Source organism: Arvicola amphibius, chromosome 4 (genome assembly GCF_903992535.2).
Source record: "Arvicola amphibius chromosome 4, mArvAmp1.2, whole genome shotgun sequence".
Taxonomy (NCBI): Eukaryota; Metazoa; Chordata; class Mammalia; order Rodentia; family Cricetidae; genus Arvicola; species Arvicola amphibius.
In genome coordinates, this window is record NC_052050.1 from 109,038,507 (window position 1) to 109,063,448 (window position 24,942).

Consider the following 24,942-nt stretch of genomic DNA (forward strand, 5'->3'; position numbering starts at 1 on the left):
TATGTATGCTATATGTCAATTGTGTGTGTGTGGATATGGATGTAGTATGTGGTGTGAGTGTGTGTGTATGTGTGATATGTGTTTATGGTATGAGTATGTGTATGTTTTTATGGGGTGTGTGGTATGAGTATGTGTGTGGTGTGAGTTTGTATGATCATGTGATATAAATATTTGTGAGTCTGTGTATGGTGTAAGCGTATTGTGTTATGAGTGTGTTATATGTCTCTTGTGGGTGTATGTTTGTGGTATGAGTGTGCTTTAAGTGTGTGTGTATGGTATGAGTGAATGTGTGTGTGTGTGTATGTGTGTGTGGTATGAATGAGTATGTGAGTGTGAGTGCCTGTGTACATGTGTGTTTGAGATAGTGCATGTGTGGTGTGTATGTGTGGTATGTCTATACCATGCACTCACATGCTCAGGGGAGGGGTATCGCCTGCATTGTCTATAACTCTTTTCTGAGAGGAAGCTTGAGGGATGGAGAGGACGTGCAGCAGCTTGCTCCCTGTCCTGTGGCTGAGCGCTTTATTTCTGTGTCTCACCCAAGGGTCTGGCCTGAAATTGATTATTGCTTCCATTTTTCTGTGTCTTTTGAAGTCTTTTTCCGAGAAATGAGTCCGCAGAGCTCCTTTATTCTTTTTTTAATTTCCTTGAAATATTTTACTTAACTGGGTGTTGATTCTAATTTTCAGTAGTAATGCAAAATAATTAAAATGTAATTTCTGTTGCTCTGTGGGAAATAGCTATCCTCTAAGAACAAACCATTCTGGTTTGCCCAAGACACCTTTCTTTTATACTTCAGACTGACTTAGATGTGTCATCTTTACTTATGAAGATGAGTTCCTCTCATTTAAGGTTTTCTTTTAATAATTTTTCCATGAAATCCTCCCCCCTGGGCTTCCTCACTTCCACATATCAGAATCATCTAATAATAATAACTGAATGCCCCTTTTCTGCCTTTGGGTTTAAGGTAGTGTTCTAGAGCTGGAGAGATGGTTTAGAGGTTAAGAGCACTGACTGTTCTTTTAGAGGACTCAGGTTCAGTTCCCACCACCCACGTGGCAGCTCACAAATGTCTGTAACTCCAAAATCTGACACCCTCACCCATGCATTTTTGCAGGTAAAACAACAATACACATAAAAATAAAGATCAATAAATAATTTTGAAAAGTAGTGTTCTAAAGTGTGCTTAGCATCATCAAAAATCAGTTAGAATCAGCTAATTATATTAATAACAACAACCAGAATCTGTAGCCCAGCTGGGCCTTTCCTGCTTTTGTAGCTGAGTGTAGCCTTGAAGTCCTGCCGATCCCACTCTGAATCCGGAGTGCCAGAATTATAGGCTTGCTTTACACACCCAGTTTCATAGGGTGCTGCAGATCAAATCCAGGGCCTCATGCATGCTAGGCAAAAAACCCTCCACCAGTTAAACAATTCTCCATCCCTCTCTTGGAATATTTTTACCCCGAGATACAAGTTGTTCCCATGTACAAAGATAAATCACAGTAGTCCTCTTTGTGTCATTGTTTTTGGGGCGTCTGTTCATGTTCCTAGTGGGGTAGGTCCTGCCTCATGCGTCACTCTTGGTATCATCAGTGTCACCACGGCAGCTTTAGAGGATGTACATGGTGCTGACATACAGGATATTACTGCTAGGGAGGAGCATGAGCAAAGCACGGGGATATACATGTGTGAAAATGTCATGATTAATCACATTAAACCACATTATTTTGTACACTTAAGAGAAGATTAGTTGAATATTAAATAACAGATGGCATAATGATTAAAAATTGGCATTTAACTTAAGATTTGGGGCTGAAGAAAACATATCATCTGGAAATTTGCTATCCAAAAATTGATTCTGAGCTTCAATTGGTCTTTAGAGTTTGAAGTAAGCGAAGCTTCAGGGCAGATAATTAGAGAATTCCTCAGACAACTCTATAAAATGTCATCTTATTATCCTAGATCATAGCCCACACTTAACATTTCCTCTCGAAGTGTTTTTGTTCCCACTTTCTCTCAGTGAAAATGGTGTCTTTTTCTTTTTTTTTCTTTTTTTTTTTTTTTTTTTTTTTTTTTTTTTTTTTTTTTTTTTTTTGGTTTTTCGAGACAGGGTTTCTCTGAAGCTTTTTTAGAGCCTGTCCTGGAACTAGCTCTTGTAGACCAGGCTGGCCTCGAACTCACAGAGATCCGCCTGCCTCTGCCTCCCGAGTGCTGGGATTAAAGGCGTGTGCCACCACTGCCCGGCTGGTGTCTTTTTCAAATGTTTATAATTCAAGCATATAGCAAACTGGAATAATTTGTCACCAAATTCTTCTTTTTTCAAATGGTAATTCAGAAGGGAAAGGGAAAAAGAAGCATTATGTATTTCCTGTATAAATGTGGTCTCTGAGTGATTGGATTGAGATGGATCCTTGGAGTGTCAGGGTTTTCATGTGGAAGACAGTTGTAGCACAGAAACAGCAGGCCTTGATAGAGAAGCTGTCATTACTTCACACTTTCAGGGGGAATATGCGACATCATCTGGCTGCTGACCAGATGGAGTGCGACTTTAATGTTGCTACCCTACTTGTGCTAAAGCATTTTCGGAGTCACTGAGGCAAGAGAGATTCTGGGGGCTGCATTGTGAAGAAATGTTTTTCTAATATTCTGGTCCTTTAGGATTCTACAACATTTATAGCATTTGTTAAGCTTTTGGTTTTTAGAAAAGAATAATGTGAAAAGAAATACAATGAACTTGATTTCTAAATGACCCATTGTGTGATTACAGTGACTAGCTCTAGGCAACGAAAGTGTTGGACAGTATTTGTTTGGGTTTTATTGTTTTACCTCTCTACATCTTAATATACACATGTGATGTCTTTTCAAAAAATCGGAAAAATTTACCATATCAGTAATGCTAAAGGAAATTACTTGCCTATTAAAAATTAAATGTTTTTTGGAAGCCTCTTGCCAGGTTTGACTTCAATGTATTTCCAAAGCCTTTTTCTTTAAAAACACATATGAAGGCCTCCCATTATAATGTTCTTAGTTTAAAAAACAAAGCACTACAATTGTTAAAAATAGATTTTTATTTAGAATGTGAGCTATGAGCCCCCATCTTCTTCACATCTGGCAGCATTCTTACTGATATTAAAGGGCGCCCCACAGAGCTTAACACTTTTAGATAAAGCACAAACCATGCTTTCACAATTTAAAGGTCTATGCCCAAACCTGCTATTTTTAGAAAATAAAATGCAATGTGTTTCATACTTGCAGTAATGTTTTGAAGTTTGTCTACATGCTTTGTTTTTTATTTTTGGTAAGCGATGAGGGCAGATCCATTTTAAACTCCTCCTGCCTTATGGCATAAAATGTAGAACAGCAGAGAACCCATGATAAGTCATCACTGCTTCAGTTTGTCTGCTAGCTATCATCTGGCTTCACACATCTCAGTATCTAACTTAGTGATTTACTCTTGTATCAAACCACATTCACCTGTTGTATTGAAGTGTTGGATTGATTATTTTAGAAACTCATTTAAGTATAATTCCAGAGTTTTCTTTTAAACTATAAGATCTGACAATTTACCACAATCCATTACCCAATTTCTCCTACCCCAGAAGAGTCGTCATGCTGGAGAATCCGTCTGTTTTATGTGCACTCTTCTCTCTTCTTGTGACTAGACAGTGCTCTGTACACAACTCTGCTGGACCATATATTGCCTTATTTCATTGAAGAGATGCTCCTCATTGTGTCTCATTCATTCCCCTAGGTATTTTCATCAGTTTGTTGGCTTCCTAGCAACTTTAGTGCCTGATTTGATTCTGGCATCTATCAGGCTGGCACTGAGTATGCCACAAGGAACATATCCAGATGCTTCCTCCATGGAGGAGAATGGATGTTAGGCTGCCTGCTACCTGCTGTGTTCCACATGCATTCGTGTAGGTGAAATGATGCCACAGTTAGGGACATCCTCTTGTATTCCCGTGAGCTCTCTTCCTGTAACTTCTGCCTTCTCTTGTCTGGATCGTGATTTTCAGTGAGATGATGACATCTAGCTTGCAGAGCGATTCTGAGATGAAGATCATAAATTATGGTGATCACAGCTGTGACTTGGGACTTAGAGTGGGGTTTGTTACCTCATTCCTTTCTTTGTTTCTGCTAGAGAAAATATACACAGAGCAAAGAGTTGCAGCTATTGAGTTTGCTCAAAGCTAACCTGATAGAGGGAATGAAAATGTGCACTTTAATACCAAGGTGACTCCCTGCCCAACCTGTAGGGATAATTTGTAAAAATTGAAGGCACACAAGAACCTGGCACTTCATAAGCACAGAGTCATTGACAGCCTGACATCAAATTCTGAAATTCTACAACACTCTCAACATACACACTTATCAAGGCATTACTCTGGCCTGTAATTTTATTATTATTTAATATGTTACATATTATTTAATATACTTATTTTATAATACATAACACATTTCTAAAATAAAGAGCATACTAAAATCAGAAAACACAATTTGAAGAGGTAGAGGCAGCATCAGAGTCAGGGTCAGCTAATGTAAGAAAGTTGGATTTGTCAGAGCCAGGACTTAATGCTGCTTAAGATGCTAAGTACTGCAATGGATAAAGTAAGCAGCATGTGTGAACAGATGGGAGATATTAGCAAAGAGATGGGAGTTCTAAGGAAAAAATGAAACTATATATTAAAAGACATGGTAAAGTGTTTGGGCCCATTAATAGTATAGACATGTGTGAGAAAAAAATTCTAAACTTGAGCATATATCAGTAGGAATTTCTGAGCGTAGAAAAGAGGGTAGGGTCTAAGATTTAGAAAACAGACAAATTTAGAAATCTGAGAACTCAACAGCTACTGAGGATGTAGCATTCTGACAGCATGTGGGAAAGAAACAAGAGAGAAGGGGAAAGAGATAATGAACCAGTAATGACTGAGAATTCCCAGCAATGTCAAACAGCAAGCTGCAGATCCAGATAGCTCAGAAAATATGAGGGAAAGTAAATTTAGGGAATGAGGAGAGAACCTTACATTTTGGCATTTCATTTCAAACTACAAAGTAAACCTACTGTTAGCTCAAGGAAACCCATTTTAAATGTAAATACACATATGAGCTGGAGCAGGCAGGAGGGACTGAAACAAACTGTGGTAACTGGTACCGAGGAAAAGGACAAGCGTAGCCGTATCAGCTCAGCTGAGAAGATTGAAGAGCAAGAAAACTTTCAGGAATGAAGACGTGTTTGATGATGACAATTAATAGAGGAGTCTGTTCTCCCAAAAGTCATAATAGACCTCAGTGTGTGCATCTAACAAATGTCACCATGGGTGAGCTGATAGATTCTAGAACCTTACACATGAACTGGCTGATCCAGCAGGCTAAAAGTCAGAGTCCAGCACTGTGCATTTCTCCTGCACCATCAATAGACTGGATATAATTGATATCTGTTGGTTAATTCCTATAGAAACAGCAGAATTCACATTCTCAAAGACTTGTGGAATGTTAACCAAAGTTAGTCACATCCCCAGCCACAGTAAAATATACCTTAACTAACATTTTTTATGTGGAAAGTTTACATTGCCCTCAGACTAGAATGGACTTAAGTGAAAAATCAACAACTAAATTATAAATTCCAATAAAAATGTAAAGGCTAAGCAGCATGTTTCTTAAATAGTCCATGAGGGCAATAACTCTGAAGAAAAATTTAAATGGTTTTAATCTAAAGGGGAAAAAAATAATGCATCTTTTCATATTTGTGTGCTGTGGTAAAGATTTACTTCCTTACCTACCAGCTTGTGTATAGTTAGAGAAAGAAAGGGGTTTCAAATCAGAGATTTAACTTTCTATGTAAGTCTGCAGCCAGGAGGGGGAAAGATCAGTTAAAAACCAAAAGTAGATAAAAAAAAAAAGACAACGAAGTAGTTAGTGTAGAAATTAGTGAAATTGAGAACAGTAATTAGAGAGTTAACTAAAAGCTAATTCTTTGAAAAGATGGATAAAATGAATAAGGTCTAACTAGTATTAACTAAGAAAAATTTAGGGCTTAAATTAACATTACTAATTTTAGATATGAAAGAAGAAATATAATTTTTAATCCTATGACATTTAAAGGATTGCAAAGAGATGTTATAGACAGCTCTATGCCCACAGATTTGATGGGAACAAATTCTTTAAAGAAAGTGTCAGTCAAAACTCATTAAACAATGTATATTAAAACAGTTGAAAAAGTAATGTATTACCCCTTCTTAACCAGTATTACACCTAAATGGTGTTACTGGTAAATCCTGCCAAATATTTATGGAGCAAATTTTCCTGCTTCTTTATAATCTCTCCAAGCATATAGAAGTAAACAGGAGCCAATACACATTCTCACATTCCCCAAGTGTTACAACCAGCAAACTGGATAACATCATTAAAGCACAATTATACCAAAATTACGTTCATAAATTGCATTGTAATAAAATTTATTTAATGCTCTCTTACTCTTTTTTCCTCTCAAAATATTTTATCCTCTCCTTTTCTTGTAATGATGTGATCTGTGGTTCACCTCACAGTTGGTCACAGGTAACTGTAACCTCAGAGAAAGGACTATTCGTGTCTCTTGAGAAATAGGAGTCCCTAGGACATTGGACCCTCTTAGGTGATCTGAAAATATTGATGACATTTATTCCAGGAGCTGTTTATTCACCCTGGTAGTCCCTTGCTCCAGGTTTGATTGAATCATATTTACCTGGTTTTGGTCTTGCTACCCATGCCTTGTGTGTCCTGCCTAAGAAATCACTGGCCGGACTGATGTGACGCTTGTCTTGTGTCAGATCTTATTGTGCTGCCTTTGAGCCCTACCTAAGAAATCACTGGCCGGACTGATGTGACACTTGCCTTGTGTCAGATTTTATTGTGCTTAGGCTCTTCATCCACTTGAGTAAACTGAGTGCTCGTTTTTCTTCTGATAAGGGTCTAGTTTCATCCTTTGCAAGTTATTACTCAAGTTTTCCAACATCATTGTTTTAAAGAAGACTATCTTTTAGCTTGCGTTATTAGAGATTTTATCAAAATCAACTGGCTACAGATACTAGGATTTATTTTTAGCTTTCTATCCTACTCCATTGGTTGATATATCTGTCTGATTTTATTACTAATAACATCTATTTTATTAAATACCTTTATAATTTATAGTTGGACTATATCCATATTCATGAATTTGACACGCCATATATTGAAATATTTTAAGGAACTGTGTATTAAGTATGTACTTATATATTTGTCATTGTTAACTAAATATTACTTTAAAGTACTAACTGTTTACACAGAATGTGCATTATATAAGTGGATGTTTGTGGCAATTACAACCTCCTTTTATATAAAGGCCTTGAGTACCCATGAGAAATCGTGAATCAAGTTTTTCACAGATACTAACTAGGAGAGCACTGTCTATCACGTGAGGTTATGTGATACCTACTGTTTCTTCTTTTTGTTCTGCATTTCTTATATTTCAGAGTGCTTTAGGCTTCTTGCTATCTGAACTATCACTGGAATATTTATAGGAAACTGAATTGGCTCTGTAGCTTTCTTTAGGTAACATGATCATTTTAATCATTAACCTTCCCAGCCCATGAACATGGAATCATTATCATTTATTTGTATATCCTTTCATCTCTTTCATCAGTGTTTTGTAATTTTCAGTGCATGCATCTTTTACTTTCCTGTTAGAAATACTCCTGTTATTTTCATTTGGAAGGAAGGTGGGATTCTTTGTAAATGAGATTATTTACCAATTTTTGTGTGTATTTCATAGGAACACTTAATTATGTTGTATGTTTACATTACAAGGTACAACTCCACTGAATTTGAAAGTTCTAAATTGGGCTTATTTTGTTACTTTTTTAATTTGTTTTATTTTTGTGGTTTGATGTTCTTAGAATTCCCTTTTATAAAACCACACTATCAGCAAAAAGACACAACTGTACTACCTTTTTTTTCTCTGCGTGAATGTGTTTTATTTCATTAGCGTAGTTGCCCCAGCTAGGACTTCCTAGCACCATGTGTTGAAGTGGTGCATGTTGGCATCTTGTTCTTGATCTTACCTGAAGATTTTCATCTTTGCACCTCTGATTATATCATTTGCTTTGGGCTAAGTGATCTGTCTGGAAGCTAGAAATTGCCCTTCTAATTTATGAAAAATTATAGTATGTTCTCAATAGTGGATTCATGATATTATTTAAAACACATTTTTAGTATAAAAGTAGAAACATAGAAGCCAGATAATGCCTTTCATATGTGAACAAATAAGCTGTATATATCCATACAGTCTAACACTGCCCTCATAATAATAAAGGCAAAGCTGGTGGTTGACATGGAGCATGGAGGATGTTAAATGCATTTTCCAAATGTAAAAAAAAAGGCAATTATAAATTATTCTGCAAAAGGCAAAATTATAGGCAAAAAGATAGATCAGTTGGCAGGGATTGGACACAGTTCTAAACAGGGCTGTAAATATTCATATGACCACATTGAAAGAAACATGTAAAACAAGAGAAACAATTCACCACAATAATAATTGTCATTGCAAGAGCCATTTATGAATGTTAATGTAAGGCAAAGGCAAGCATGAAGCAGGATATTAGTTAAGAAACTATCTCTAGAAAAATACTTATAAAATATAGTAGCTTTATATAGATCCCTGAGAGACAGTACTGTAGTCATTATGGTTAGTTAATATCATGACCAATAAAACATCTACCTGTGGGTCTGATGAATTGAAAAAGGGTACATGACCTAAACTGTATTCTCCCCACCCTGAACTCCAACCTCAGTGTTCTGGAATAACACCAGATAAATCCAAAAGGAAAATAATTATTGGGAAAACTGACCAGGATTCTTCAAATTGTGAAAGTCGTGAAGGAGCAGGAAAGACTACAGAACTGTTACATACCAGAAAAGAATAAGGAGACCTGACAGTGACGATGATGGCTAAGTCTATTTTGCGATCTGGGATATGATCCTGGAACAAAAGCAGATTAATGAAAAAAGCTGGTGAGACCTGAAAAAACATGTCTCTTTAATCCATAATACTTTACTGATCTTAATTTTTTAGTTTAGAAAATGTCACTGTGGTTATATAAGATGCTAGCAGGAGAAGCTGGACATATGGAAACTCGATGTACTGTCTTTGCAAGTCTAAAATTATTTCAAAATAAATGTAAATATGAATGTGTAAGAGTTCCAATTTTAACCTCATTTATCTTTCAGTTACTTTCAAGATACCCTTAGAGAAACAAAGGCTGCTTTTCTCCATCTTTCTCATAAACTACTTTTAAAAGAAATTTTGATTTATATTTTTAAAATATTTTGTGCTGCTAAAGTTTGGATAAAAGTTTAGTAAAAGAGTCAGTGCTTAGAATTTAATGAAGAGACAAGTTAGATGACAGAAAGTAAAACGGAGTAAGACAGACTTGCTATGCTGTTCAGTTTTCCAGGTATTTATAAGATCCTGTGAGTAACTTTCTTCCGCCTTTTTCACTTCTTCATTGACTGAATATTGACCATCTGATCTATTGGTCTTTTCATAGTTAGCGTGTGTGGTGATCTCAGATTTAAAGTTCCTGTGCTTGAGGGTAAAGAGATGTAGAAAACAAGGCAAGGCTGATATGAATTTCACAGTAGCTGGTGGTGGTTGGAAATGTCGTACCTCTTGAGACACCAAAGCCCTGTGGAGACACTGCCCTCCCCATGCACTTGCAGCTTTATTTGGAGTTGGGATGCTAATAGTGAGCCTGTTTGCAAGGTAGACAAAGCTGAGTACTGTTCCCGAGGCTCCGTCTATAGTTATCTGTTGTCCTTCATACACCTGTTGTTCTGCCAGGGCCAGTGTAAAGGTACAGTTTACAGCCCCTCCCAGTACCCCCCACTTTTTGAAAGAAAATAACCAACAAAACCATAATGGCAAGAGAAAACAGAGCTGTGAAGATTCCCAGTCATTCCTTCGTTATCTCTTTTTTTTTTAAAGATTTATTTATTTATTATGTATACAACATTCTGTCTCCTTCGTTATCTCTTAATTACTAAATCTGTAGCTTTGAGTATTTATTTGGATTCACTGAGTCTTTTCCCTTATCTGCAATTTAAAGTTCTAATATTGGTCTTACATAATTATTGTGATCATTAATACTTGGCACATAGGAGACTGTCAATAGTTGCTGGCTACTACTACAGTGCTTATTTTATTCAAGTAAAAATCTGAATAATACATTTTATTAACTTTGAATTTTGTCCTTTATTGAAAAGTTTTTTCTCATATGATATATCCTGAATGTAGTTTCCCCTCCCATTACTCCTCAGGCTCCTCCCTACTTCCCCTCCTATCCAAATACATTCTCTTTCTTCCTCTAATTAGAAAATGAACAGGTTTAATCTAACTAAGGGTTAATAATAAAATAAGATAAAATAAATAAGCTAAAAACAAACTAACACATGAGAATTGAACAAAATAAACAGAAGGAAAAGATCCCAAGAGAATGCACAAGAAACAGAGACCACTCATTTATGTACTCAGGAATCCCATAAAACACTAACTAGAAGCCATAACTTATACACAAAGAAACTTATAGGGTAAAAAGAGAGAATAGAAAATATATAATTAGATAAAATAAAAATTAAAATAAAAATAAAATAATAGTAAAAGCCCTGAAACATCAGTATGAACAAGGACCCTCCAGAGACTCTGTTGAGTTCATTTTCTGTTGGTCTTCTATGGCTAGGCATATAGCCTACCCCCCAGAAGAATTTGTTTCCCCAATGAGACTCCCTTGGAAGAAATTAAATTTTCACTTGCATGTGGTTATCAGTTGGAGACAGCTTCTGGGTTAGAGATGGGGGCATATGCCTATTTCTCTTTTCAACTCTAGGACCCATCTGGGGCAGACCTGTGCAGAACCCCTGCATGCTGCCTCAGTCTCTGTGAGTGCCTGATCCCATCTAACCTATTGATATTAGGGGGCTTGTTTCACGAATGTCCTCTATCTCCTCTGACTATTACTCTCTTTCTACTTCCTCTTCCACAGGGTTCCCCCAGCCCTGGGGGGAGGGATTTGATGGAGATGTCCCTTTTAGGACTAAGTGTTCCAAGGTCTCTCACTCTTTGCATGATGTCTGACTGTGGGTCTCTGTATTTGTTCCCATCAGCTTCTGTGATGATGGCTGAACAAGGTACTAATCTATGAATATAGCAAAATATCATTAGGAGTCATTTTGTTGCTACTTTTTAAAAGAGCAGCAGCATTTGATTTTACCCTAGTTCCCTGGGCTATGTAGTCCCAAATTCTTGGTCACACAAACATGGTCAGGTATGGGTCCCATCTCAGGGAATGTACCTTCAGTCAAATCAGATTCTGGTTGATTATTCCTACAAGCTTTATGCTACCAATGTACCAGCATACCTTGCAGACAGAACTCCAACATTGTAGGCCAAAGGGTTTGTGACTTGGTTGGTGTGTACAGCTCTCCTGTGGTAGTCTCCAGAGTTCCCTGTACCAAAGATGCTGGCATGGAAGAGTGAAGGCTCACATAGTTGTCAGCAACAACTCTACTCTGTCTTCATTGAGTTGTGTATGCATTGTTCCAAGCAATGTGGTCTTGCTTTAGGTTAGAGCAAGCTATAGTCTTGACAATAGCCTACCTTGTTTGGAGAGTCCCATAGGACCCTGTTAGCCACCAATTCAATTAGATATAACCCAGTCCTGGTACTGGAAGCTTCATTTGATGACAAGAGATGGCTAGTGGGGCTCTGTTTCCCCCATTGTTTGGTGATTTCATTTAGATTGCATTCATAAATTATATATTTTAGGAAGCTACTACTATATTAGGTTTTCAAACTACCCCTCAAATACCCCTTAATTTTAGCTGTTTTCCTCTATAGTTTCTTCTCCCCCGCCCTCGTCACCTCTACTCACCTCTATTTGATCTTCCCATTCCAGTCCCTTATGCTTCCGTCCATAACTATCTAATATGTTTCCCTTTTTTAGGGGGCTCAGTCTGTGACACCACCACTCGCAACACACACACACACACACACACACACACACACTCCTTTACCATATACCTAGCCTCTGTGGTTCTATGGAGTGTAGTTTAGTTATCATTGATTTGACAGCTAGTATCCACATATAAATGAATACATGCCACATTTGTCTTTCTGGGTCTGGGTTATTTCACTCAGGATGATATCTGAAAATAAAGATACTTTGACATTTTTCTTTCCAATTTCTATCCCCTAAATCTCCTTCAGTTGTCTCAGTGCTCTAGCTAACTAAGATTTTAAGTACTTTACTGAGTAGTAATGGAGAGAGATGACAACCTTGTCTTGTCCCTGATGTTAGTAGAATTGTACTACTCTTTGTTAGATCTTTATATGGTTTGTTTATCAGGATAACTCTGGATTCATAGTATGAGTTGGGGGCAGTGCTCTTCTGTGTCTATTTTGGGGAATAATTTGAGGATCATTAGCATTAATTCTTCCTTTAAAGTCTAACCCTAGGTGGGGTTTTTTTTGGTCAGGGGACTTTTAATTACTGCCTCTATTTCACTAGTGGTTATAGATCTGTTTAAATTGCTTAGCTGATCTTAATTTTTATCATATCCCCTTTATTTATTTTTTTCATGATATTTATTGAGCTCTATATTTTTCTCTGCTCCCCTCCCCTGCCTCTCCCCTCCCCCACTTCAATCCTCCCCAAGGTCTCTATGCTCCCAATTTACTCAGGAGATCTTGTCTTTTTATACTTTCTACTTCCCATGTAGATTAGGTCTACATAAGTCTCTCTTAGTGTCCATATTGTTATCTAAGTTCTCTGGGATTGTGGTTTGTAGGCTGCCTTTCTTTGCTTTATGTTTAAATACCACCTATGAGCTGATCTTTATTTAAGTTTGTTAAGTGTTCTGTATTGAGAAAAGTATTGATTTCTTTTAGAATTTCCAATTTGGAGGAGTACAAATTTTTTTAATATGTCTTTATGATTCTTTGTATTTTGTTTGTTTGTGATTTAAGGTCCACCCCATTTCTAAGTTTATTATTCTCTTTCTGTTTTTTAAGTTAACTTCGATAAGGGTTTGTCTATCTTGCTGATTTTCTTAAGAACCATCTCTTGGTCTCATTAATTCTTCGTATTGTTTTTGTTGATGTCTGTTTCTATTTTACTGATGTTAGCCCTGAGTTAGAATATTTCTTAGTATCTACTCATTTTGGGTATAATTTCTTCTTTTTGTTCTGAAACTTTCAGGTGTGCTGTTAATGTTAAGTTGTTAGTATGTTCAGTTGTTAGTATACTATACAAATAAGTGGAGTGATCCAATTATATAGCATACAAATAATTAGAGTGATCCAGTTATTTCATGTAGGCACTTAATGTTAAGAAACCAACTTAGAACTGCCTTCATTGTTTCCCATAACTTTGGGTATGTTATAATTCATTTTCATTCAGTTCTAGAAATTCTTTGATTTCCTTTTTAATGTCTGTCTTAGCAGTTTAATTTTCATGAGTCTGTAAGCTTTCTATTGCTTCTGTTGTAGCTGATATCTAGCTTTAATTTGTGGAGGTCAGATAAGATGCAGGCTGTTATTTCAATTTTATTACACTTTTTGAGATTTGCTTTGTGCAAGTACATGGTCAGTTTTGGAGAAAGTGCCATAAAATGCTGAGAAGAAGGTATATTCTTTTGTGTTTGGGCAAAATGTCTTATGAATATGTGTTAAGTCTATTTGGTTTATAACATCACTTAGTTCCAAAAATTGTCTGTTTAGTTTTTCTGTAGATAGCCTATCTATTGGTGAGGGTTGGGTATTTAAGTCTCCCACTCTCAGTGCATAAGGGTCAGTATATGATTTAAGCAGTAGTAGTGTTTCTTTTACAAACGGTGCCCTTGTATTTGGGGGAAAATAGTAAGAATTGCAATGTCCTCTTGGTAGGCTTTTCTTTTATAAGTATATAGTATTCTTCCCTGTATGTTTTGATTAGTTTAGTTTGAAGTTTATTTTGTTAAATATTAAAATAGCTACACCAACTTGCTTTCTTAGGTCTATTTCTTTGAGATATCTTTTCCTCTTCTTTTTACTCTGATGTGATATCTGTCTTTGATGTTAAGGCATGCTCTTTGTATGAATCAGATGGATGGATCCTGGTTTCATATCTGTATTGTTTGTGTCTTTTTTGGTTAATGAGACTCTTAATGTTGAGAAATATCAATGAGCACTGTATGTTGATTGATGCTGTGATGGTGGTGGTGGTTTTGGTGGTGGTAGTAGTATGGTATTTTTGTGTGTGTGTGTGTTTGTATGTACTTCACCTATTTTAATTTGTTGGTCTAGGATTATTTATTCCTTGTGTTTTCTTGAGTATAGTTAACCTCTATAGGTTGTAGTTTTCCTTCTAGCACTTTCTTCAGGACTGGATATATATAGTACTCAAATTTGGTTTTATTATGAAATGCTATATTATTTCCATCTATTGTAATGGAACTTTTTGCTGAATATAATAGTCTAGAGTGGCATCTGACGTCTCTGAGAGTTTGTAGAACTTCTTCCCAGACTCTTCTGCCTTTGAGAATCTCTGTTGAGTTATCAGGACTTATTCTACTAGTCCCTATAGAAAGAAACTGCACTTAAACTTCCCTTCTGCCCAGACCTGAATAATCACAAAGAAACTATATTAATTACAAGACTGTTTGGCCAACGGTCTAAGCCTATTTTTAGCTAGCTCTTACATCTTAAATCAACCCATTTCTAATAATCTGTGTATCACCACAAGGTTGTGTTCTACTGGTAAGGTTCCAGCATCTTGGTTCCAACATTTTTCTCCTTCAGCAGCTACACAGATAGCATCTGTCTGACTCTGCCTTCTTTCTCCATGCATTCAGTTCAGTTTTCCCACCTTGAATTTTCTGCCCTGCCATAGTCCAAAGAGACTTCTTTATTAACAAATGGTTATAAAACATATCCACAGCACACAGAGGGGAATCCCACATCACCTTCTCATTTCTATCTAAATAAAAAGGAGAATTTTAACTTTAACATAGTAAAATCACATATAACAAAATAGGTATCAAGCAAGAATTACAGTTACAATATTTCTTTGTGAGTCTAAAGTTTCATATATAATTAATCTTTTATTATAACTAAAGAAAACTATAACTATAGCTATCTGTCTTCAACTCCATCAAAGACCCCAGAATGATATAATATTGCCTACGTAAACAGGAAGTACATTGTAAGCAACTTCCAAAATTCTAGAATTGACAGACATCTTGCTGCCTGGTCAGTCACCCAAAATTCTTTTGTAGTGTTGGAGCTTCCATCTTCAACCTACAGGCACATAGTATCTGACAAACTTTTTCATGAAGCAGGATATTTTAAAGATAGTTCTGCTTATATTGGCAGATTGTCAGTCATTTTCTTCTGTGTCCTGCAGAATGTCTGATAGACTCTTTTATAAAGCAGGAACCCTGAAGGACTGTCTCACCTTTTGGCAACTTCAGCAGTCATTTTTTCTGTGGGTCCTGCATGTCTAGTTCATACAGCATACCATCAAAGCAGTCCAGACAAGAATAGTTTCTTGTCCAAATGGCTAGTCTTGTCACATTGAAGGCAAATTCCATAAAGAGTTTCTTTGATGCCATCAACCTCTCTGAAGTAATTAGTACTGCCAGAAGCAAACATGTCTCACTGTTGAGAAAAATCTAAGTTCTTAAAACATTTTAAATGCCATATTCTGTAGGTCTTTGAAGTGTTGAAGATTATCTAATTGAAATATATATATAGCTAGAAAACCTAACCAACCTGGCTATAAGTTTTGACTATTATAAATGACTATTTATTAATCTATAATTTTTAATTATATAGTACTTTTTAAGTTATCTATATAAACATACCTTTAAAAAGAATAGAAATATATATATAACAAAATTGACCTTAAATTTGTATCAATAAACCAAACTCCATACCAGTGCAAAGCATTCATCTCTGTATCATAGCCCCCTTATTTCCATTAACCATTTACAACAGCCCTTTTAAAAGAAAATAAACATTTATAAACAATCATTTTTGGAATTTGGGCATTTTTTTCTCCAAACTGCTTTCTTCTTTTGTTGGGTAAAGTAATTTTAGGAGACTTTTCAGGGTTCTTGTTTCATCAAACAACATTAGCCTGGAAGGAATCCACAAGTTCTCATCTTCTAGGGAAACAAAAGTAGAACCTCTTTTTCAAAGTAAGATATCCTTATACTCAAATTTTGAAGTCAAGATACCTTTAAAATATTTATATGGATTTAGCTTAGCAGCCTTCTGAATGAAATGTCTCTCTGCAGTCAAAAAAATTAAAGAAAACACAATAATATACATAATCCAGACTCTCTGTGTATATTCCATATATTCATGGTTTATTTTTACTCTTACTTTTTAATATTTATTTTATTATCTTTACTCTTTTAATATATGACTGTCTATACTCTTTTATATTACTTTTACTGTCTCTTCTAAGGTTTTGTTTTATTTTTTAAAACTCTATAACTGCCTATACCCATTTTTTCTTAAGCCTATATACATTTCTTAAACACTCTGTGACCCATTCAGAAGTTTATTTTTGTCTGAATCTGTCTTTATTGTGTATCTGTAAATATTTTCTGACTAGGAGCACTTTTTTAAAAAGTGCTAAATGGGCATGGCTAGGACTAACCCTGTGACTTTGCCTGTTAGCTTTGCCCCATCCAACATAGTAGAGGTATGTTCACAACCTCTGTGAGCCCTACTCACCACAGCAGCTCCAGGAACATAGTAGTTCTATGTTGCCATTTAGCAGCTTGTAGCATTGTGCTCACAAACCCTAAGCGTTCTGTAGAAGGACCTCCTGAAAGAGCCAGAGCTATTTATGCTATCGGTAGGAACCAGGAAGCCATTTCTGCAATCAGAGCCTATCTAAAAAAAAACAAAAACAAAAACAAAAAAAAAAAAACGTGGCTACCAAGAAGCTGCGCTTGGCTCATGTTTTTGTAAATCTAGAAGCCCTAGATAGTGGGTGCCATTTCTAGAAAATAACTGCACTTAAGTTTCCTGGACCTCCAGACCCAAATAATCACACAGAAACTATATTAATTAGAAGACTATTTGGCCAATGATCCAGCCATATTTCTAGCTAGCTCTTATATCTTAAATTAACCCTTTTCTATTAATCTGTGTATCACCATGAGGCTGTGCCTTACTGGTAGGGTTCCAGCATCTTTTTCCTTTGGCAGCTACATAGCATCTGCCTGACTCCACCTTCTTTCTCCATGTATTCAATTTAGTTTTCTCACCTAGCTCTATTCTGCCCTGCCATAGTGCAAAGTGACTTCTCTATTAGCCAATGGCAATAGAACATATTATAGCGCACATAGGAGAATCTCACATCATCTCCCTTTATAAGTTACCTGGGCTTTTTCCCGTGCAGGTTTTAATATTCTATCTTTGTTGTGTACATGTACTATTTTGATTATCACATGCGGGGGAACTTTCTTTTCTGATCCACTCTATGTGATGTTCCTTTTAGTTCTTTTTGTACTTGATAGGCATCTTCTTTAAGTTAGGAACATTTTATTATGTGATTTTGTTGTTGTTTTGTTGAAAATATTTTCTGTATCTTTGACCAGTTTCTTCTCCTTTCTTTATTACTATTACTCTTTCATCTGGTCTTTTCATAGTGCTCATTATTTTCAAAGTAGTTCCTATGAACACTAATCAGCTACTAGCAAACAGAGTTGATGACTGACTAACTTGGTTTTTTGAAAGTTATGATAAGTCCTTATTTTAAACTTTGTCTTTTCTTCCTTACAGAGATGATGAAGAGAAAAAGAAATCTCCCTCAGAAGGTACTGATGAGAAGGCTAATGGAACACACCCAAAGACTATCAGTCGTATTGGGAGTACAACTAACCCATTTCTGGACATTCCTCATGACCCAAATGCTGCTGTATACAAAAGTGGATTTTTGGCTCGCAAAATCCATGCAGATATGGATGGAAAGAAGAGTAAGCATTGCTGATTATTATTTACTGTTTTGTTTATTTCATCTTTAGGCTCACATTTTGAAGTGAATTTATGTGAATTAAAATCAAGGATAAAGAAAATTATGTTTATGTGAAGAAGTATTCTTTATGTTAGGCATCCAGTCTTAAATCAAAGATTCACTTTTGTACCGGATCTTTTCAAAGTCATTTCAGAACTGTAGAAATGGAAAACCACTCACAGACTATTCATTTCCCTGGCTCTCATTTATTCATGTATCCATGGCTTCAACACTATGTAGCATTGAGTGTGATGGGCACAGACCCTGTCCTTATGGATCTACATTGCTTGTGGTTGGGGAAAGGTTGAATTTGTAGCACATAGACTATTCAGTGGCCTATGATAAGATGAGAAGGGGAAAAGCAAGGGAGATTCATGTGATTAGTATTGGGACACGGAAAGAGTCATATTGGTGGCTTCTAATTTCTTTGTATCACAAAGTGTGACTGTTAGGTAGATGTGCTGTTTGGAATTTGGAATAATAATATGTGTTCACATAGTTAAAAATAATCTTTGGATGGAGTGAATAAACAGTTTGTTGTAGCTAACAGGCTAAGGCAAGATTTATGCATGCTCAAAATTAGTAGACTTTACCTCCTGGGTGTCTCTGCCTTCCTACAGACACAAACATGGAGTGAAGGAGTGGGCAGCTTTGTGTTTGTGACTGGACACTTTTCTCACAGTATTACCATATCCAGTTACATTGCAGTCAGGAAAAGCCCCGTGGGCAGTGGCTTTGACACTATCTTATATTGCTAAATGGATTTCTTAATGATTCAGTGATCCAGGAGTACCTCTTCCGCATTTCCTGTAGACTTCATACACTAACCAGACAGGCTTAATTCCTTTGACAACATTGTTTGGTCCGTTTAATTCCAAGCGACAATGATTAAAACTAGCTTGTGAAAAAGACAAGCCTGAAGAAGAAAGATTCCTACCAGTGCACACTTTTCATTTATACCCCTGGGTAACTTTGTATGTGTTAGCTGTAGTGTTTCAAATTATCTTGTTATGCGGCTGGATACATGACTCTTCCAGCTGCATATAAATCAATATTGACAGTAAAGAGCTTTCTAAATATTTCTTACTTTTAATTTAGTATGTTATAGTGTAGGAATGTTTTTACCTGAAGAAAAGAAACACTGTGACTGGCAGTAGAAAAAGAAAGATCCCTTAGGAAAGAGTATGGTGCAGGTCTCAGAAAAGGAGTTGTTGGCAGTTATCAGTCGACATTCATCAGTACAGTCATCATAGACAGTCATCTGTAGACAGTCATCAGTAGACAGTCATCAGTATTCAGTCATCAATAGACAGTCATCAATAGAAGTCATCAATAGACAGTCATCAATAGAAGTTAGTAGACAGTCATCAGTAGAAGTCATCTGTAGACAGTCATCCGTAGATAGTCATCCATAGACAGTCATCAGTAGACAGTCATCGGTAGAAGTCATCAGTAGAAGTCACCTGTAGGCAGTCACCTGTAGGCAGAGTCATCTGTAGACAGACATCAGTAGACAGTCATCAGTAGACAGTCATCTGTAGACAGATATCAGTAGACAGTCATCTGTAGACAGTCATCAGTAGACAGTCAGCAGTAGACAGTCATCAGTAGAGTCATCTGTAGACAGTCATCAGTAGAAGTCGTCAGTAGACATTCATCTGTAGAAGTCATCCATAGACAGTCATCTTTAGAAGTCATCCTTAAACAGTCATCGGTAGACAGTCATCAGTAGACAGTCATGCCTTCATTTTAGCCTGTATGTGCATCCCTTGGAATGCACCAAATAGGAATAACCTGTTAGTTAGCCAAAGATGGTTTAATTTCCATTTACAGCAACAGATACACCATTTTCTCTGCAAATTACCATACAGTTTTCATCTTCAAGGTACAGGGTATAGATAAAACTGTTTCTTCCAGTCAGATTTTTATGTAGTTTCAGTTCATGAGCTAAATATAGAGACACATCTGGTAATAGAGTTAATGGAGATTTATAAACAAAGAGATGCAGAGTAAGTCCCTTTTAGAATGCCTGTTCAAGAAACTATTTTAAAATCCAAGGTGTTGGCACATGCTACAACCCCAGCATTTAGGAGGCGGAGGCCAGAGGAGCATGAGTTTAAGACCTGCCCAGCTGCGTAGTGAGTTAGTTCATGGACAAGCCAGACCACATAGGGAGTTATGCTACATCTATGAGTATGTATGTGTGCCAGCACCACCTAGTTCTCTGAAGACAGCATTGCTATATGTTCATGACCAGACTACATTACTTACTGACTTACATTACATCTGAGAGAACTCATGTATGAGAGTACCACCTTGGTCTTTGAAGACAACAATGTTGTATGTCCTTAATAAGAAAAGACTTATGCCAAATTTCTACTGAGAGATTATTTTCTCTAAAACATTACCTTTTCTTGAAAAGATCACCTGTTCATTCAATATTTGATATCTTTTAGTTTTTGTTTTATGGACTCAAGCTTTTTAGATTATATGTATAATTTTTTATATAAACATTTTAAACCTCGAAGATTTTATTTCATTTTCAGAATTTGTACTTCTAGGAGACAACTAATGATTTGAGTCAAGTGTTTGTATCTCCCATAGAAGTGCATGTGTTCTCCAGAACCATTAAATCTGACATTAAGGGAAAGCTTTGGAAAGTCAAATTGGAATTTGTTATTTTGTCAGAAAGAATTTTAAAAAGAATATGAACTCTTGTTTTTATCAGTTTGTTGTTACTTATGGAAACCAAGAAAGCGATTACATCCACAAAATAGATTCCACATGATCAAAGTCAGTAATAATTTAACAGTAATAAAATTTGCTCAATACCCAAACTTTCTCCCAACCACTTCATATATGAAGCAAATGCTATCATCCACTTGCAGATAAATGAAGTCATCTGACCCAACTTAGCCCAAGCCTTATCTAGTACAGTGATAGCATAGCAGACAAAAATCTGATTCTAGCTAACTGTAGCTTATTGTTAAAAGGAATTTGTATGAGAAATATCCCAGGAAAACAATTGAGTTCTGCATGTCTTCTGGTGGGGGCAGTCTGTCCTATATGATATGCATCTAAATGACTAAAGGCTGTAGGTAGCAACAGTGTGATCTTCACTTTTTAAATACTAAAGTGCATGAATCTAGGCAACCATTTCCTATTGACCATGGTTTCTGCAGGAACTTATAGCCTTGTGCCAGGCCTCCTCACAGTAATTGCTGCCTTTCTGTCCCTAACCATTTGTTATCATGATGCCCTCAGTTCACTGACATGGTGTATAAATAAGGTAAAGTCATATATCATAACACATTTCTATCTTTTGGTAAAAATGTGGACTAATGAAGTACTTAAATAATTTTATTTCGAAGTCCATGTTAGATAGGGTACAGGTAATTAAGCCCTCCTCCAGAACCTAAGACTATTATAAGATTATATATTATAGATTAAGATTCATTAGACACAAGCTAATTACATAAAAGACACAAAGCACTTACATATGTACTGTTTAGAAAGGAATCACAGTTTGTAATTAGTGAGTATAAAGATGTTGCTGATTACAGTGTTAACTGAATTATGTCATAAAATACTAAAAGTTGAGGGGAGGAAGAGTACTGTGGGCAGCCTGACTTTCCCACGTAATTAGACGTAAGCAACCCAATAGAGTGGAAGAGGGAAGACAAAAGCAGAGCTCTCTGGTACTTCTGGAAGGCTTTTGTTTTATAGAAGTCATTTATGCAATAAAAAAGCAAAATTCACCAGGCAGTGGTGGTACACGCCTTCAATCCCAGCACTTGAGAGACAGAGGTAAGCAGATCCTGTGACTTCAAGGTCAGCCTAGTACAAGAGCTAGTTCCAGGACAGCTATGGCTGTTACAAAAGAAAAAAAAAAAAGAAGAAAAACTCAAAATACTTCTGTAAACGGTCCTGAGACTTGTATATGTGTATGTGCGTGTATGTACTACATGCATATGCCCTGTGTATGTGTATATTCATGTGTGCTCTTTATGTGTGTGAGTATGCAATGCATCTGTACCTCAGTTCTAACGTGAAAATCATTTTCTTATAGATAAAGGTATGCATTCCAGAAACATAATTTTAAGGTTTTTGAAAGTATGGAACAGTACTTTATAACCCTTGGGTAGAGGATGTCTTAAAACTTAGAAAATCACAAACAATAGAAAAAACAATGATCCATCTATAAATATATAGATATATAAGTATATAGATAGATGATGGATGGATGGATGGATGGATGGATGGATGGATGGATGGATGGATAATGGATAGATTTTTTTTCCTCTGTTCTTAGGATTGAAACCAGGTATCTTGAATGCTAAGCACTTAACTTTTCACAGAACTATACATTTAACCAAATGATTCTTTATATTCTGATTTTCTCATAATATTGTGATTTAAGTTTTAAAATTTAAATGTTAAAGGATAGATTGAAAAGAAGATATATATATATATATAGTGTTATCGGAAATTTAGATCTATAGCATCTAATTAATCTAGGCACAGTCTTAAATAAGTAAGGAAAATAAATGGTCCTGTTTTTAGCTGAGTGGTGTTGGCATGTGCCTTTAATCCTGGCAGTCAGGAGGCAGAGGAAGGCAGATTTCTGTGAGTTCAAGGCCAGCTTGGTCTACAGAGCAAGTTCCAGGACAGACTCCAAAACTACACAGAGAAGTTCTGTCTTAAAAAAACCAAAAATAAACAAAGAATCACATAAATAAATAAAAGATCCTGTTTTTTTAACTTTATTGATTCTTTGTGAATTTCACATCATGAGTCTAATCCTGTTTTTCAGTGTGCTAAAGTTAGGACAAGCCAATCTCACAAGGAAGAAATTATTCAGATTATTTAAAGGTTTTTATTTATTCTGTATCACAGTTTAAAGTAGTAGATCACGATAGGAAGTCAAAGCAGCAGGAACTCGAAGCTTTTCACATTACAGTCATAAGAAACAGAACAAGGAATGCTTCCTAGTGCTTGGCTTTTCCTCCATTTTGTACAGTTTAGGATCTCCTGTCAAAGGACCAACCACCTCTCCAGTCAGAGTGAGGCTTCACGTATCAGTTAACACAAGCCAGTCCTTCACAGGCATGCAAAGACTAGATCCTATTAGATTGGCAACACTACCACATATAATAAATTTTTTATGCTGTCTAGATTGACTGTACAGTCTCCAATAAAAGGAATTATGAAATAAAAGTAGGGGGGGCAGGAAATCAGGAAAAAAATATGTTCTTCTAAAGAGGAGGATGAAAGATACTGCCTACACAGTAAACAGTGACATCAGTTATATATAATTGAAAAATGAATAGGAAAACTAAAAGTATGTGAAGTAAAAGTTGTGCTAATTAGCTGGAGTGTGGTGATTCACAATGTATATAAGTATTAAATATCAAATGATCCTTAGTAAAGTTTCTGTTTGTTAGTATTAAGGCATTGTTGTAGATATAGTTCAGTTGGTAGAATCTAGCCAGCCATGCCCAAATCCCTTATTTCTATTCTCAATACCATATAATTCAGGTGCGGTTGTGTAGTAGCATCAAAAGTTCAAGGATGTTCTTAAGATAGTGAGCCCAGGCTAGCCTCAGCTATATGAGTCCATGTCTACAAAACTGTGATTAAACTAGAAAAAAATGGGTGTGGTGAGACAGGATCTCACTGTGTTAGTTCTAGCTGGTCTGGAACTTGGTATGTAGATCAGGTTTGTCTGTTGCTCCATGGCATCTGCCTGTCTCTAAGTTCTAGAAGAAAGCTATGTACCACAATGCCTTGCTAAGGGGAAAAAAAACTTCACTAATGCAACAGTGTTGTCATGATGTTCCTTTAAGCCACAGAGGATAATAGACATATAAATAAAAATACATAAGATGAAGTAATGATTCACTTGCTAAAGCCTCATCTATCCCAACAAGTAGCCAAGAAAGGTTTATAATCTGTTGAAAAATAGCAAAGAAACACATGTTTCAGAGTATCATATTGGCTAACTACCAGGAGAAATAGTTCAAATAATGAGAAGTAGATTCTTTTCAGCAAAGGGACTAGAAGGGATGAATCAAAGAAGTTCATCACTTCAGTAATTATTAAATGTTTAATGATGGCATTTTCATTGTTGATTCTGCACTGATATTACTAATCCTAGATATCTTATTTTTGAAGTATTTTCCTATTGCCGAGTTTGTAAAGCTAAGAGAACTTGTGATGGGATGTATTTTCGGTCTTCTTCATTGGACGTGCAGGAGACTGGCTAGGATGCCCAGAAAATAAGGGGCTTCCACTCAGTCTAGAGGGGTTTGCACAATTGTCTGTCATCATAAGTTCTGAAAATGTGAGAGAATCAGTTATCCTGAGTCACCCATACTGAAAACAGAGTTATAATGGCAATGCAGGCAGAATTTGTTGCTATTGTATAACATTGGGAACAGCGACACTATAATTAAGAGATAATAAAAGGGTTTTTTTCCATAAGACAGTTGTCTCTTGTAAGAGAGAGACTCATGTAAGAAAAGACCAAAAAAAGCAATTACTTTAAAAGAAGGCTAAGGTCTCCCTCCCCTTTTGACTTTGCTATTCTGTGGAAACTGGGTAGTTAAGAAGTGTCAGCTATCCACACAAGGCCGAGAGCTGCACAATGAACAGAGCCAAATAGTCCTTTGTCATGTGACAGTTGGATTTGATGGAATTTCAAGAGTGCCCCTTTACATCCTACATTTAAACCTAAAATGAATGCTTTAGATGAAGCTCCATGTTGATGGCTGTGTCTTTAATTTAAATCTACCCTTTTCGGCAACGAAGTTGGTGAAAGGAGGCCACCCACCATTCTCCCCAGAAGCAGCACTTTTGACAG

The 24,942-nt window shown here is 36.3% G+C and overlaps 1 protein-coding gene across 3 annotated transcripts in view; it reads left to right on the plus strand.

The window, feature by feature from the left end:
- The window catches only part of Psd3 (pleckstrin and Sec7 domain containing 3), a 548,735-nt gene that overhangs the window by 461,275 nt on the left and 62,518 nt on the right, over positions 1-24,942 (plus strand). For all 3 annotated transcript variants that reach the window (XM_038324926.1, XM_038324929.2, XM_038324927.2), the window contains one exon: positions 17,849-18,042. In XM_038324926.1, the coding sequence (XP_038180854.1) occupies positions 17,849-18,042 (194 nt within the window). The remainder of the gene's footprint in view (positions 1-17,848; positions 18,043-24,942) is intronic.